This window comes from Aulonocara stuartgranti (genome assembly GCF_965226115.1).
Source record: "Aulonocara stuartgranti genome assembly, chromosome: 12".
Taxonomy (NCBI): domain Eukaryota; kingdom Metazoa; phylum Chordata; class Actinopteri; order Cichliformes; family Cichlidae; genus Aulonocara; species Aulonocara stuartgranti.
In genome coordinates, this window is record NC_138948.1 from 8,681,139 (window position 1) to 8,696,138 (window position 15,000).

General features: G+C 37.3%; 2 protein-coding genes across 5 annotated transcripts; both read left to right on the forward strand.

Moving 5' to 3' along the window:
- The first annotated feature begins 33 nt into the window (after positions 1–33).
- lrrc8ab (leucine rich repeat containing 8 VRAC subunit Ab) lies at positions 34–11,641 on the forward strand. Of its 3 annotated transcripts, none has more exons than XM_082556103.1 (4): positions 34–106; positions 711–829; positions 5,298–7,407; positions 7,590–11,641. In XM_082556103.1, exons 3-4 carry the CDS (start codon positions 5,305–5,307, stop codon positions 7,863–7,865), a joined length of 2,379 nt encoding a protein of 792 aa, XP_082412229.1. In that variant the 5' UTR covers positions 34–106; positions 711–829; positions 5,298–5,304; the 3' UTR covers positions 7,866–11,641. The 3 variants fall into 3 exon arrangements, with proteins under 3 accessions (XP_082412229.1, XP_082412228.1, XP_082412230.1); XM_082556102.1 differs by having other exon boundaries at positions 44–160; XM_082556104.1 differs by lacking the exons at positions 34–106; positions 711–829 and adding an exon at positions 990–1,175.
- Positions 11,642–12,185: 544 nt separating this feature from the next.
- ppil3 (peptidylprolyl isomerase (cyclophilin)-like 3) lies at positions 12,186–14,962 on the forward strand. Of its 2 annotated transcripts, XM_082555381.1 has the most exons (6): positions 12,186–12,327; positions 12,549–12,623; positions 13,384–13,477; positions 13,572–13,639; positions 13,726–13,844; positions 13,960–14,962. In XM_082555381.1, exons 1-6 carry the CDS (start codon positions 12,325–12,327, stop codon positions 14,084–14,086), a joined length of 486 nt encoding a protein of 161 aa, XP_082411507.1. In that variant the 5' UTR covers positions 12,186–12,324; the 3' UTR covers positions 14,087–14,962. The 2 variants fall into 2 exon arrangements, with proteins under 2 accessions (XP_082411507.1, XP_082411508.1); XM_082555382.1 differs by lacking the exons at positions 12,186–12,327; positions 12,549–12,623 and adding an exon at positions 12,995–13,237.
- The last annotated feature ends 38 nt before the right edge of the window (positions 14,963–15,000 follow it).

Here is a 15,000-nt window from a genome sequence, read left to right on the forward strand (position 1 = left end):
GCGTTCTTCTTCTACGTTTTGTAATGCTGCCACACTGCCGCCGCTCGGTGGGTTTCGAGTTCTCGATGGAAAACCAACAGCTAGCTGGCAACAGCAAACGCAATTTGTAAGGAACTATTGATAAAGTATCCTTAGTTTTGGACACAGCACACCAATTGAAGTAAGCTGAGCACCTCACAAAATTTTCAGTGTTTGTAAGTAGTGTACTAGTGTCGTTTTAGGTGCGGCTTTTGCCGAGGATGTAACGATAACAAGAACCCCTGGTCTGCATGTAGCTAGCTTAGCTCACTAGCTGAACAGTATAGCTTAGTTTGCGAACATGTCTTAACAACAAAATGCCTTTATTCGTGGTCGGTATTGACAAATAAGCTGGTTGTTGTCAGATTCTAGTTCACGCCCTTAAAAACAGCCTTTCATGTTATTTAAGGGCACATGTAAAGAAAAAAAGCACCCGGGTTTAACTTTATGTTGAGTAGCTTGCTCAGCTAGCTAGATGACAAAGGCATCCCATGTTATGGTTATGAGCGGTGACAAAAACAAATTCAAACTAGCTTATTTTTATTATTATTATAATAAATAATCACTCGTTTAAGAAGCATCAGCTTAAAACATCACTTAATGCACGCTTGCGTAACTTTAATTGCCTTTTTCAGAAAGTCTAGAAGACTGCATTTTCATACCAAGTGGGTTGTTGTTTTTTTCTCTTTCAGATTCAACTGCGTTCTGATAAAACAGGCAATGCTTCATGAAGAGTTCTGGATACTCAGTGAGTGGCTAGTCCGCCAGGGACATCATCAGGCACTGGAGCACAGATAACACCTCCAAACTTGTGAGTTTATTGACTAAGAGTACTTTTTGCTGCTTCATCATCCATCCATACAGGCGGTCGCAATACAACAGCTGCTAGCTGTGTGACGAAAAAAAAATTCTCTGAACACTGGCCAGTCTAAATATGCTTATTTGGCCAAGAATCAGACTAGGCGTCTCGACTGTTTGTCATTACAGTTTCCTACCAAAGTACAAGCTCTGTGATGAATGCCAGGTCTTGATTCTTGTGTGTGTGTGTGTGTGTGTGTGTGTGTGTGTGTGTGTGTGTGTGTGTTTATGGGAGGTTGCAAAAGCTGACGGTAGAGTATTCCAGAGAGACACTTGTTGGAGACAGCAGCTTCTATAAGGTAAACAGGATCTCTTCCTGAAGGTCGAGGGAGGTACTTCTCAAGGCCCCCACAGACAATACTCTGGGTATTATTAACGGAAACCACTAAGAATAGAGAGCAGGGGAGCAAGGTGGCTCCTCTGGCGGTCACGTTGTTTGGGTTAAACAAGCCAAAACGGAACATCTTCTTAAGAAGAGTGACTTCTCGAGCTTTCATGCTGGGTGTGGCAATTTAGAGGGCTTTATCTGGCTCTGATGTACAGCAGAGGAAAGGGAGATTAGTTGTGGATTGCTCTTGGCTGTTTATGTATGGAGGACTTGTGCTTTACAATTAGAATCTGTAAGTAAAACACATTTTCATACCTAATAGGACATTGTTAACCTATCATTTTATATAAGCTATGTATTATGTGCCTTTTTTTTATTTTGGATTTTTTAAGGCAGTGCATGACTTTGGCTGGTCCAGCAATATCCCCCAGATAATGCATTACCTACCTACTAAAGGAAAGAGTCTCTGTATGTTTGTGTCTGTTCTTCACTTTTCTTAAACATTCATCATAAGGAAGGTGATATATCCTAGTATTGGGACAAAAATTTCCTGCAATGCATTTTTGTTCTAATTGCAAATACATACATAGATACATACATACATACATACATACATGTATTTACTCAGACATACATGTCTGAGTAATCATGTCTGGTATGTCATTACTTGTGTTTCATAAGTTTGTCAGTTATATTTGGATGATGAATTGATTTTGTGTTAATCAGCTGACTTCACTTTGTGTGATCTAAAATTTTTGAGGAGATATTACTTTTTATTGGAGTTTGACTAATCTATTCATGTTTCTTCTTTCTGAAGGACAAATTGTATCAGACAGCATATTGGAATCGGATCAGATTTTTTTGAATCACCAAATATTGGTATTAGTATTAGTACAACCAATACAAAACTAATAGCAAAGAAATTAGATTAGATTAGATTAGATAGAACTTTATTAATCCCTCGGGTGGGTTCCTCTGGGAAATTCGATTTCCAAAAAAGCACAGCACCGACAGAAGTTACAGAATATTATATATATATATATACACACACACACACACACACACACACACACACACACACATATATATATATATATATATATATATATACAGAGACAATATAAATAAAATATACGAAGGGGATAAATAGAATAAATAGGAATAAAAAATACAAGTGAATTGCACATTTCAAGTATTGAGGTCTATTGCACTGTTGACTATTTACAAAAGTATTGCACAAAAGGTATTGCACAGTGAGGTGAAGAGGCACTACAGCTTAGTTGTTCCCCCCTCCTTTGTCCTCCTGTTTCCCCTCCCTCTCCCCTCCAGAGAGGAGTTAAACAGTCTGATGGCGTGTGGGACAAAATCAGAACGATGTTAAACGATGATTCAAAGGGTTTAATAAAAAAAGTGTTGGATTACCTGTTTTGGCATTTTCATATGCTCACAAGTTACTAGTAATTAGCAGTCGGGTTTATAACGCTATAGCCTCCAAAGTAGCATTGCTTTGGCTACAGCATTTTTCTCTTTGGATCCTCCTTGGGCTGGTTTAATTATCTTTACTGTCACCTTTGTGTTAATACCTACATGCTAAAAGAAACATCTTGAGTGTGCCCTTGATAGAGTATGGGTTTGTGTCATTTTGTGGGACTGTAGCATAAGGTTTATGTTGTTAACTCATGGTAATGTGACAGCGTACATTATGTCATACCACCTTGTTAATAATGCAAAAGTTATATAATGAGCAGTGTAAGGAATTCCTTTCTTCAGTGAGTAAATATGTAACAAAATGAATTCATTTTTAATTTTGATGACTGTGTCCTCAGCAGCTTAGTAAGGCTGTCTGCGTGTATCTTCCATCCAGTGTGAAATTGTCTCACATGCTGGATTATAGAGCTGGGCTATAGAACGATAACGATATGTATTGCGAAATAACCTTTTCTCGATAGAAAAGGTTAGTTTACTAAACAATAGTTTACTATTGCGATAGGCCTCATCTCTCGTCCTCTTAAAAAGAACAGCCAATTCAAATTAAGTAGCGCAGAGCCAAACCATTCACAGCCGCAGCGTCACGTCACGTGACTTGTTACGTGCAGCACAAGTGCCAAGCCGCACATGTGTATTGGTTTGGGAAGCAGCCAGCCACCGTGCCGCCCGAGTGTGCCAACTACAGAAAAATCAACCGAGAGCGTGACCGAAGGTTACCGAAGAGAAAACAGATGATGGTTCCAATGCTGGAGAGATTGTCGAACGGAAGTGCCATAGAAGTTCCGTAGTGTGGAGGTATTTCGGCTATTTCAAATCTGACAAAAAACAGAGTAGCGCGCACTGTAAATTGTGCCAAAAGCAAGTCTGGAAATACAATAAACCGGTGCATGCTCAATCTCTGACTGGAAGCGCTAATTCGTCATTCGGCTTTTGTCAGACTAAAGTAACTGTTAAAACTGTTTGAAAAGCGAAGCTATACAACAAGGAGAGATTGAGAATTTCCTTTTAGTTCTCAGTTTATTTGATATTGACAAAAGTTAGTCAATTTTGTCTGATCTTCTGTAAAACAAACTAGGATTTATTTTTAGAATTAATATTTTGTTTCTAAGTGGAATTGACAATTTAGTAGTCTGTTTTGTTTGTTCTATTTTGAAACGCTTTAGTGGCTGCCTTTTGTGTAGTTTGCAATATTTGCCTTTATTTATCTGAAAGTCTCATGTTCCTTAAGTACACCTACCCTGTTGAACTTATTATGGGAAATAAATATTTAAATCAAAACAAGCTGCTGATTATTTCACATTTTACTTGTGAGCAACGGCACATTTAAATCTTACAAATATAGTTATTTGGCTTATATCGTGATATATATCGTTATCGCCTGAAATGAAAAAAACATATCGTGATTTGAAAAAATCTTATATTGCCCAGCTCTACTGGATTATGAGCAACTCCACTATCTGCTATATCACCACAGTTGTGATGTAAATGAATGAGTAATGAAAGTCGAGTTTCTGTTTAATTATTTAGCAATGGTTATTACATTAACATGTGTATGTGCTTTGTTCAGTGAATGTATTCATGGCCACCCCACCATAAGAACAATTTAAATCTGTGGGTAACTGTTCAAAATTCACTTTTTGAGGTTGTCTACACATTTGAATGATAAATGAACTGGTACTTATATAGTGCTTTTCTACTCAATTTGAACACTCAGATTCAAATGTTTCTGAACTTGAGTGCCAAAATCTTTTAATATGCATTGAAAACCCTGCCTCATTAATTGGCTCCATTACTTGTATAGGCCGAAAACCCCATGTTAAACAGATGGATGAATCTCATGTTGTCTCATCACTGTATTATTGTAGGGTCTTTATCTTACAATGTAAAGTGCCTTGAGGTGGCTGTTGTTGTGCCTGTTTTAGTTTTGGTATTCAGATTTTGTGTTATTATCAGCATCAGAATAGAGAAGTGGAATTTATGTGTTATTACTGCTGATGAACAGTAATAATACAACCTCTAACGATTAACAAGTGTGAAATTACTGCCTACCTAACTTAGTCATTTATCACGTTTACACCCTGCATACATATTGAAGGCAGCTGTTTCTTTGCCTGTATGGGTTTTTTTTTTTTCTTAACATAGGCAGCCCATTAACACTTCACCTTAATCTTGTAGGAGTAATTTAAAACACAGATAAATTTACTTTATATTTTATTGATTGACATTTAACCCTAACATTTGAAATGACTTGTGTGGTATGAAAGTCCTTTCAAAGCAAGATTAATTGAGCCTGCTTAACAATAGGAAAATCAATAACATAAAGTTAAGTAAAGTTAAACACCAAAGTCTTTGTCACAATCGCTATTCATTACTCCTGACAGCCTTCAAATTAACCATGGTCAGTGTTCTGATGTGTGCTCTTGTTAGTTAGAATTATAGCATTGATTTCTCTGCTAGGTTTTGTGTCGTCGTTTAGGCAAAGGTTGCTTAAGCATTACAGGGAAGGAGCGTTTAATTTGTAAACAGACATTTCTGTATTGTTCTGATGTTTGACAGGGGTCTTTAATTCAATACATCACTGTCTACATTTTCTATGTTCCCACAGATAAACCATGATCCCCATCACCGAGCTGCGGTACTTTGTGGACACACAGCCAGCATACCGCATCCTGAAACCTTGGTGGGATGTCTTCACCGACTATATCTCCATTGTCATGCTCATGATTTCTGTTTTTGGGGGAACACTGCAGGTCACCCAGGACAAGATGATCTGCTTGCCCTGCAAATGGGTGGTCAATGAAACCTGCAAGAGGAACTTCAATTCAAGCATCACATCATCAGTGCCCAAAGGGATCCAGTATGATTTGGACCGCCACCAGTACAATTATGTTGACGCTGTCTGCTATGAAAATACATTGCACTGGTTTGCCAAGTATTTCCCCTACCTAGTATTACTCCACACCCTTATTTTTCTAGCTTGCAGCAACTTTTGGTTCAAGTTTCCACGGACTAGCTCCAAACTAGAACACTTTGTATCTATCTTGCTAAAATGCTTCGATTCTCCATGGACAACAAGGGCACTATCAGAGACAGTGGTTGAAGAAAGTGACCCAAAACCAATGAAAATGAATGGCTCGATGGACCACAAAGAATCTGTAATAAGTGAGGATGTTGAAGCAAGTGTTCCTATGCTTCAAAGGACAAAATCACGCTTTGAGCAGGGCATTGTAGATAGAACGGAAACAGGAGTTTTGGACAAGAAGGAGGGTGAACAGGCAAAAGCTCTGTTTGAAAAAGTGAAGAAGTTCCGCATACACGTGGAAGAAGGAGACATTGTGTACAGACTGTACATACGCCAGACTATTATCAAAGTCATCAAGTTTATTTTGATAATCTGCTACACAGGGTATTATGTGCATGATATTCAATTTAGTGTTGACTGTTCTGTAAATATAGAGAGCCTGACTGGTTACAGCGTGTACCGTTGTGCTCACCCACTCGCTACACTTTTTAAAATCTTAGCATGTTTCTACATTAGTTTAGTGGTGGTGTATGGTTTGATCTGCATGTACACGCTTTGCTGGATGCTTCGGCGCTCCCTAAAGAAGTACTCCTTTGAGTCAATCCGGGAAGAGAGCAGCTACAGTGACATACCTGATGTGAAGAATGACTTTGCATTCATGTTGCACATGATCGATCAGTATGATCCTCTGTACTCAAAACGCTTTGCCGTGTTCCTCTCAGAAGTAAGCGAAAATAAGCTGAGGCAACTCAACCTCAACAACGAGTGGACACTGGACAAACTCAGGCAGAGGATAACTAAGAATTCTCAGGAGAAGTTGGAGTTGCACCTTTTCATGCTTAGTGGCATTCCAGATACAGTGTTCGATCTGATGGAGTTGGAGGTTCTTAAACTGGAGCTAATCCCAGATGTGACCATTCCCCCAATCATTGCTCAGCTGGTTAACCTGCGAGAGATGTGGCTTTATCACACCCCAGCCAAAATAGAAGCTCCAGCTTTGGCTTTTTTGCGTGAAAATTTAAAGTCTCTGCATATCAAGTTCACCGACATCAAAGAAATCCCCTTATGGATCTACAGTTTGAAGAATCTCAGTGAGCTTCATCTGACAGGGAATCTCAGTGCTGAGAACAACCCTTACATCGTCATTGATGGGCTCCGTGAGCTCAAGAGACTCAAAGTGCTTCGGCTGAAGAGCAATCTCACCAAGCTACCTCAAGTGGTCACTGATGTGGGCATGCACCTCCAGAAGTTGTCCATCAATAATGAAGGAACCAAGCTCATGGTGCTCAATAGTCTAAAAAAGATGGTAAATCTGACAGAACTAGAGCTTATTCGCTGTGATCTTGAACGCATACCACACTCAATCTTCAGTTTACACAACTTGCAAGAGATTGACCTGAAGGATAACAACCTGAAAACCATTGAGGAGATCATCAGCTTCCAGCATCTTCATCGGTTGGTCTGCCTTAAGCTCTGGTACAACCAGATTGCCTACATTCCTATTCAGATTGGCACCCTGAACAACCTGGAGAAGCTGTACCTGAACAGAAACAAGATTGAGAAGATCCCCAGTCAGCTGTTCTATTGCCGCAAGCTGCGCATCTTGGATTTGAGCCATAACAACCTAACCTATATCCCAACAGATATTGGCTTCCTCCAAAATCTTCAATACCTGGCAGTGACAGCCAATAGGGTAAGTGATGTAATAAGCATAGTTTCCAACCATTTTAATATTATCCTAATTATAGATTGGAGTTTATCCATAATGCTTTATTTGTATTGTTTATTTGCTGATAAAACAATAAATGAACTTACAAGTCATAATTTCTTTCCTTTTTTTTCCCAATGCAAAATTCCTTGTTCTTTAAAATACAGATTGAGAACCTGCCTAATGAACTGTTCCAGTGCAAGAAGCTTCGCACTTTGAACTTGGGAAACAATTGCCTGCAGTCTCTACCATCACGATTTGGAGAGTTGACTGCATTGACACAACTAGAGCTTAGAGGAAATCGCCTAGAGTGTCTACCGGTGGAACTTGGAGAGTGCCGACAGCTGAAGAGAACTGGTCTTGTGGTGGAAGAGGACTTGTTCAACACACTGCCCACAGAGGTCAAGGAGCAGTTGTGGAAAGCGGACAAAGAACAAGTTTAAAAAACAGGTTTGCTTCTGCAAGTACAGATACTGATCTACTGGCTCTGGACCTACAAGTTGGTCCCAGAGGCTTGCCATAACAGGCAGTATTCCTGCTGCATTGTGCCGTTTCTAAGTTTGGGCATCAAGAACCAGTGCCAGGTAGAACCAAAATCCTGGCAGTTTCTTGGCTGTCTTCTTAGTCTATTTGATTTATTAATTCCTTCACAAAAAACTTCTCAGGCCTTTACATTATAATTCAGTAATGATGCTTTTTTTTTAGCAATAATATAGTTTGAATCTTGTGTTTACATTTTTATGCCTCTCGATTATGGTATAGAAGACAGTGTATGCCACTGATCAATACTAAAAAAATAAGGTTTAATACATTAAAATATTTTGTCAGGTGTTCCGGTTTGAAGGCACAATGAGATGGCAAAATTACTTCCAAGACATCTTTATTTCTGTATATAGACGATAATCACTTGTTTTGAGTTACAAAGACACTATTAAGAGTGATATGATAGTATGACTTAACAAAACAGTAATAACTATAGATGAGTGGAATATGATTATACTGAGAGCCTTGTACCTAAAGGTGGTTTACAAAGTGGGAAGAAGAAGGCCATTGAGGACACTGTTAGTATTGTAGCGCTAAAGGGCTTTTTGTTGGTTGGTTGGCTGATCATCTTTTGATACTAGAATGGACAATTTGGCAGAATGTAGGGTTCGGTTCCCTCTTTCTATGGAAAGATGTGTGTTTGACCTAGTGCTAAAGGAAAAGCAATTATTCTGCTGCATATCACTTATTGCACTAGCATTAAAATGGCATTAGTGAAGCTTATCAGAATACCCTAACCTTACTGCTAGTATATCTTTAATGGAAAATAACATTTTCGCAAAAAAAGTATATGATATGTTTGCAATAACTTGCACATAACAAAATAAAATGCGGGGGAATGCTTAAAGATTTTGAATGAGATGAGTCGTGTCTGCCTCACAGGAATTCAGATTAAGTTTATACAGAATGACAGTGGTGAAATTCAAATGGAGCCTGAAAGTATTTGTAATATGTCTGTCAAACGTAGAGGCTTAAATGAGATTGGGGCTTCGTTTTTTTGTAACAGATGTAAAAAGAATCACTGGTGATAAGCAATGATAGCTCAATAGCTACAAATAAGAAAGACCAGACATGTCATCATGTCTTTAAATGTATTTTTTAAGCACCTAGCCTCATGTTCATTTTAGTTTGTTACTATACTCAAATTCTGTTACTTTATTATTACTGGACTGCATTAGTGTGCAATGTTCAGTGAAGAAGCTGCTCACCTATGTGTGAGAAAACACACATCCTAAATGTTAAATGTTGGAAATGTTACATATTACTCACTGAGGTGAGGATAAAAGTCTCTTTTACTGTTTTCTGCTGATATTAAAAAGCTAGTAGTAAAGAAATTTGAAATTTTACTGCTACAGAATCAACCTGCATTCCAATTAAATGAAAAGAAAATGAAGTAAATCTTACAAGTTGATCAGATTAGTTGCCTTATTTTCTCCTCTCGTTGTCATGCATTGATTGTTATATTTCTGTTGTCTGGTCAGATGAAAATTGTTAGTTTTTCAAAGTGCACCATAATAATAAGCCCCAGATAGTGATGGAGCTTTTGTTGTCATAGTTTCCTTAATTTAAGCTGTCCGGTAAAACTTCTACAAGGCTGTACCTAGCTGTTGAGTTTAGATTTTGGTTACTGAAGATGCACAAAGTGTAGTTTATTATTAATGTTTTATTATTATTTATTTATTTGATTTGATTTTTTTTTTTTTTTTTTTTAAAAGCTCATCTGTCCAAAAGACCATTGAGCTTATGCCAGGCATCCATGGTGCATTGTTCATTCAAAAGACAGTATTAGTCACAATATAATCAAGCTTGCACACACAATAACCCAACGAATCATCATCTAAATTATGCTCAAGATCAAGGTCATTTGTTGTTTTATGGGCAATAACCTCTGAGTTGTGATGGATCGGGTGTCAGATAAGCTACTTTGTCATTGACGTTCTGGGTTTTGGGGAAGGGTTTTATTTGTTTGTTTTTATACCCGTCTTTGTTTTAGTACCAGATGTAAGAAAAAGAAAAGATATGTTTTTTTGTTTTGTTTTTTAAATCAATAATCAGACTTAATTGGAAGTAACCAGTGCATTCTTTTTCTCAAAATATGAACTTTATTTCTCACAGTTAAAAGCATATTTAACCTTCACTAGTTTTTAATTAAGAAAGAGAGATTTTTTAGGTAAAGGTTTACTTGTTTTTGCTCAATTGAGAGTGACTGTTCTGTATTTTTGTTTTGACACAGTGACCAAGACAAAGCTAAAAATTTGGAATTTGTTATTGATCCACAGTTCTGATGCAGCACAACACACAACAGGAATTCTCGTATTTACCCCAAGAAAAATACAATTCCTGTTCTAATAAAGATTGACTGAAGCAATATACATAATAGAAAACATTTCAGCTATGCGCATCTATAACCGTGACATGTTTGACTATGCTATGTTGTGCAGTATTACATTTATTTAAGCTGTATTGTTAGTAACGATATACCGTAGATTTCTAATGTGCATTTGTATTCATTTTGTCACATTGGTTTTACTAAAGACATGGTGAGATTTTCACATTAAGTAGATTAGAGATCGTTGTGCTTAAAGGATGCTTTTGCACTATAGCACTTCTCTCAGAACTTACTTTTAGGTGTTGCAAACAATAGTGTACAAGTTATTGTATGCACATAGAAAAACCTGTTTTGGGCATTTTCCAGTGTGGGAAGGTTTACCTGAATGACTGCCAGCCACGAGATTAAATTTAAGTTTACGCTTTTACATAGAAATATTAAAAAGGAAAAAAAGAGATGAATTTTGGTCTTTAGTGGAGCATTTTGAATGACACCCACAAACACATTAGCAATACACCTATTTAGTAAGACAATCGACTATTCCATTTAAAAGAGACATCATGTCATCACCTCTGAGTGATTTGTTGCAATCAGTACTGTAAATAAGTGGTCAGTGCATAGTGTAGTAACATTAAATAAACATGTTTTTGTCTTAGTCACTGTTAATCTTTCTTTTTTTCATTTTTATTATTAGACTAATTTTATTATTTTAATTTTGATATCTGTTAGGATTATTGTAGAACTAAATTTCTCAGGAAAGCAGCCAGTACTCACTTTTTTTTTTAGTTGATTGCCTATTATTATTATTATTATTATTACGGTATTATTTTTTTATTATTATTTCTTTTAATAATTTAAACGGTTGTGATAACATTTTTATATCAAATTTCTATACATTATTTTTTAGTTTTGTGTATTTAATATTAACTGCTGAATTGAAACTAAGTGTATCTGTATTTTCAAGGAGAAACCACTTTATTTGACCTTTCTTGTGTTTTTGTCAAACATCTCATGTCTGAATTGTCTTTATTGTGAGCAATAGATAAAGCCCAAGTAGTTTGTCTGATTAATGGGACTTCTTTACCCTTTGGTTTCTGTTTTCTATTTTTAATTTGTCTTTTTTCCTCTTAAAATGTTTAATTTGGGTACAAAATAATTTTGCATCTTTCTCTGTTTCTCTCAGACGTGTTATCTTGACACACTTGGTTTTGTGCAGTTTTGTTTTGTTTTTTGCCAAAGGAACATCATCAATGCATCAGTACTGACGTTGAGTGTGTTTGAACATGTTTCTCTTCATTTCTTGTACACCACTGACTCCAGTAAAATAAAAAAATGAAGTAAGCCACATTTGTCTTGGTGTGTGTTGGGCTTTTTGCACAAGAAGGGTTAAACAATTACATAAAGGTTTAGCTTGATGTGCAAGTGTGCAGATACAGATACTGACCAGTGTGCAAATGTGTAAACCACCACACTATGGAACCCCTGGCACTGGTTGATATATACCAGTATAACATCTCTCATACTGTAGGTGTTCAACTGGCTGCAAAGACCCATATCATGCTACAGTCACACACGTTCAAACAGAGGTTGGAGATAGTGGCATGACCAAACCTACAAATTGAAATTTCCTTGTCACAATGACTAGGCTATCCTATTTGTACTCTAGTGTGACTGAGCCATTAGTGACTGACCCATTATGCTCTCATGGGCAAAGCTATTGTCATGCAGGAAGATACCACTCCCACCTTTACAAAAATCCTTCATCATAGGATAAAGGAGATCACTCATTAACAATTTTTTACAAGGGCCATTTCCAGAAACTGGACAACCACGCCCAAACCATGTCAGCAAAATGTCCCTCCCCTCACTGTTAGTGCCAGTGACTCTTTTTTTTTTTTCTTTAATTTTTCAATTGTCTGCGCCTCTCGTTTTGTTTGTGAAAATTCCTTGCGGAACCATTCACCGCTGGATACCCATCCCCACACGGACATGTTTCTTCGACACACTTATTCACAGACGCAACATTTGAAATGGTGAGTTTCATTGTCGCATTTACAGTCGCTATTTGTCAAATTGAGGTTGTTTCCTAATATTACGTTATAACGGTTCTAAACAGGCTACGAGTCACTTAAAGCATTGTGTAATAATGTAGTTCTTTGCGATAGCAGGCTAAGCTAGTCAAGTAGTGGAAGTTGAAGTTCGGGAGAATTTCCTTGTCTTCGTGATGTTTTTGATGTTCTTGTCTATTTTGCAGGCTGTTACACTTCACACAGATCTAGGAGACATTAAAATTGAATTGTTCTGTGAGCGCACACCGAGGGCATGTGAGGTAAATGTATTTCTCACCCTAACTCTCCCTAGCAATCAAGCCTTTTATTTTAAAACTCTTACATTTTATGGACCTTTACGTGAAAAAGTAAGACGATCCAGCATTCGATTTATTTTCTTCCACTAATTCAGGGTCGTAGGTGGGATGGCGTTTATCCTAACCCACTTGGATCTTGTGTTGTTGTAGTACGAAAGTACGCTAAAATGCAATTTGGGGGCTTTCTGTATGAAGTTTGCATGTTGGTCCTGTGTGTGTGCATGGGTCTATCGGATTCCTCCCACAGTCCAAAGGCGTGCCAGTTCTGAATTGAATGCAGGTGTAAATGATGATGATGATTATTGATAAATCAAATCAAATGAATGATTGGACTGATGTAGGACATTTCTAAGAGGTTACTGACCCGATTTCAGACTTTATTCAGATTTGTGTGCACCTGATGTGTCGGAATTACTTTCCAGCATGGCACAAGACTACAAAGAGCATTAAAAACTCAATTTAAAAACTCAGTTCTAAGATATACTGTCTGTAATGAAGATGGAAGAGGGGTGATGTGGTCACCTCTGGCAGATAAAGTTCTTTACAATCTAGACTCAGAAATGATCGTATTCTGTCAGGTAAATAAAGATAGTCAATTCTTAAGGGCGATGAAGGTGTTTAAGATTGCTTTTTTTTTTAATGTAATAATAACATTTGTAAGTGTAATTTAAAAACATGACAAATACAAGAATTTGCATTTAATTTTGCTGGTGTTTTTTTGCAGAACTTTCTTGCTTTGTGTGCCAGCGGCTTCTACAATGGTTGCGTCTTCCACCGAAATATAAAGGGCTTCATGGTTCAGACTGGAGATCCTACAGGTACAGATGTTATTGTTGTTTTTGAAGTGGCAAAAAAATATATAAAATGAACTTCCTGTTCATTGCATCTTTGTTTTCTTATTAAAACCTCCAGGTACAGGTAAAGGAGGAACAAGCATGTGGGGGCGTAAATTTGAGGATGAGTTCAGTGAACACTTAAAAGTGAGTAAATCCTATAGCTAGTTGGTTTAAGCTGATTTTACCCAAGTGTCATTCTGTGGGAATGTTTTTCGTTCTTCTGATTTCAGCATAATGTAAGAGGAGTGGTCTCCATGGCAAACAATGGTCCCAACACGAATGGCTCCCAGTTTTTCTTCACTTATGCCAAACAGCCTCACCTGGACATGAAGTACACAGTGTTTGGAAAGTAAGCATCTTATGCAAGCCAACAAAACAGGTTTATGATTGTGTGACCACCTACTGGCTTTGTTACCTCAGGTAAAATTGAAACATTTGCTGACTGCTTACCCTCTAAAATTTAGGATCATAGACGGCTTGGAAACACTGGATGAGCTGGAGAAGCTGCCTGTGAATGAAAAGACGTTCCGGCCACTGACTGAAACTCGGATAAAGGATGTCACCATTCATGCTAATCCTTTTGCTGGATAGCAGATTTTCACTTTCATATGATACAATGCTTGTTGCCTTGCTAAAGTCGAAATACTTTTCAAATGGTAGAACTGGAGAGTCCACTCACATGCCCAGACAGTGGGCAGAGTGCTGACTTCAAAGCTACAAAGTGTTAAATTGTCTTAACTTTTATACGGTGTAGTTCCTCATTTTGCAACTTCATGTAAAAAGTATATATAAATCAGGGGGATGTCTTGTTTCCTTTAGACAATAAACTTTGTAAACAAAAAATAAAATATGGATGTAACCACCATGATGTCACCCATTGGTTAGTGAAGTCTCATTCTGAAGTGTTTCAAAGTTGTTTTTTGAAGCTGACTGTCACAAGATGGAGGTGGATCTAAACAGGAGACCAGAGGAGGCCACACACTTCTTACTGACACATGAATGATATGTTGTTAACCAGTGAAAATAGCGTGGAAATTTCTTAGTTTCTGGTTGTAAAAATTACCTTATTTTACAAACTGATTATGATTTACTTAGTTAACCTGAAACTAGCAGTTGAACCCAAAGTTATCAGGAAAGTGTTTGCTGAGGTTACATAACAAAGGAGCTGAGGATTGTTTCCCCATAGACTTCTTTGTAAACGCAAGTCTTTTTGGAACTTTAAGAGTCGCCTCCTGCTGGTCGTTAAAAAGATATACAGGTTGAAGTTCGTTTCACCTTTCAGACGAAGATGTATCCGTATTTTACACTGTCTGTGCTTTAAATCAGTTTTGAAATTATTTTTGTCCTTAACAGGTTCCTTTCCATTTATTCAAGTACTCTAAAGGGGAATGTAATAAATTGCCAATGTTGCGTGTTTAAAAAACAAAAAACAAAAAAACTTTTATAATAAAAACATTTTTGATTTTAGCATGTTTTCAGAATATGTTTTACATGCAGCATCTTTT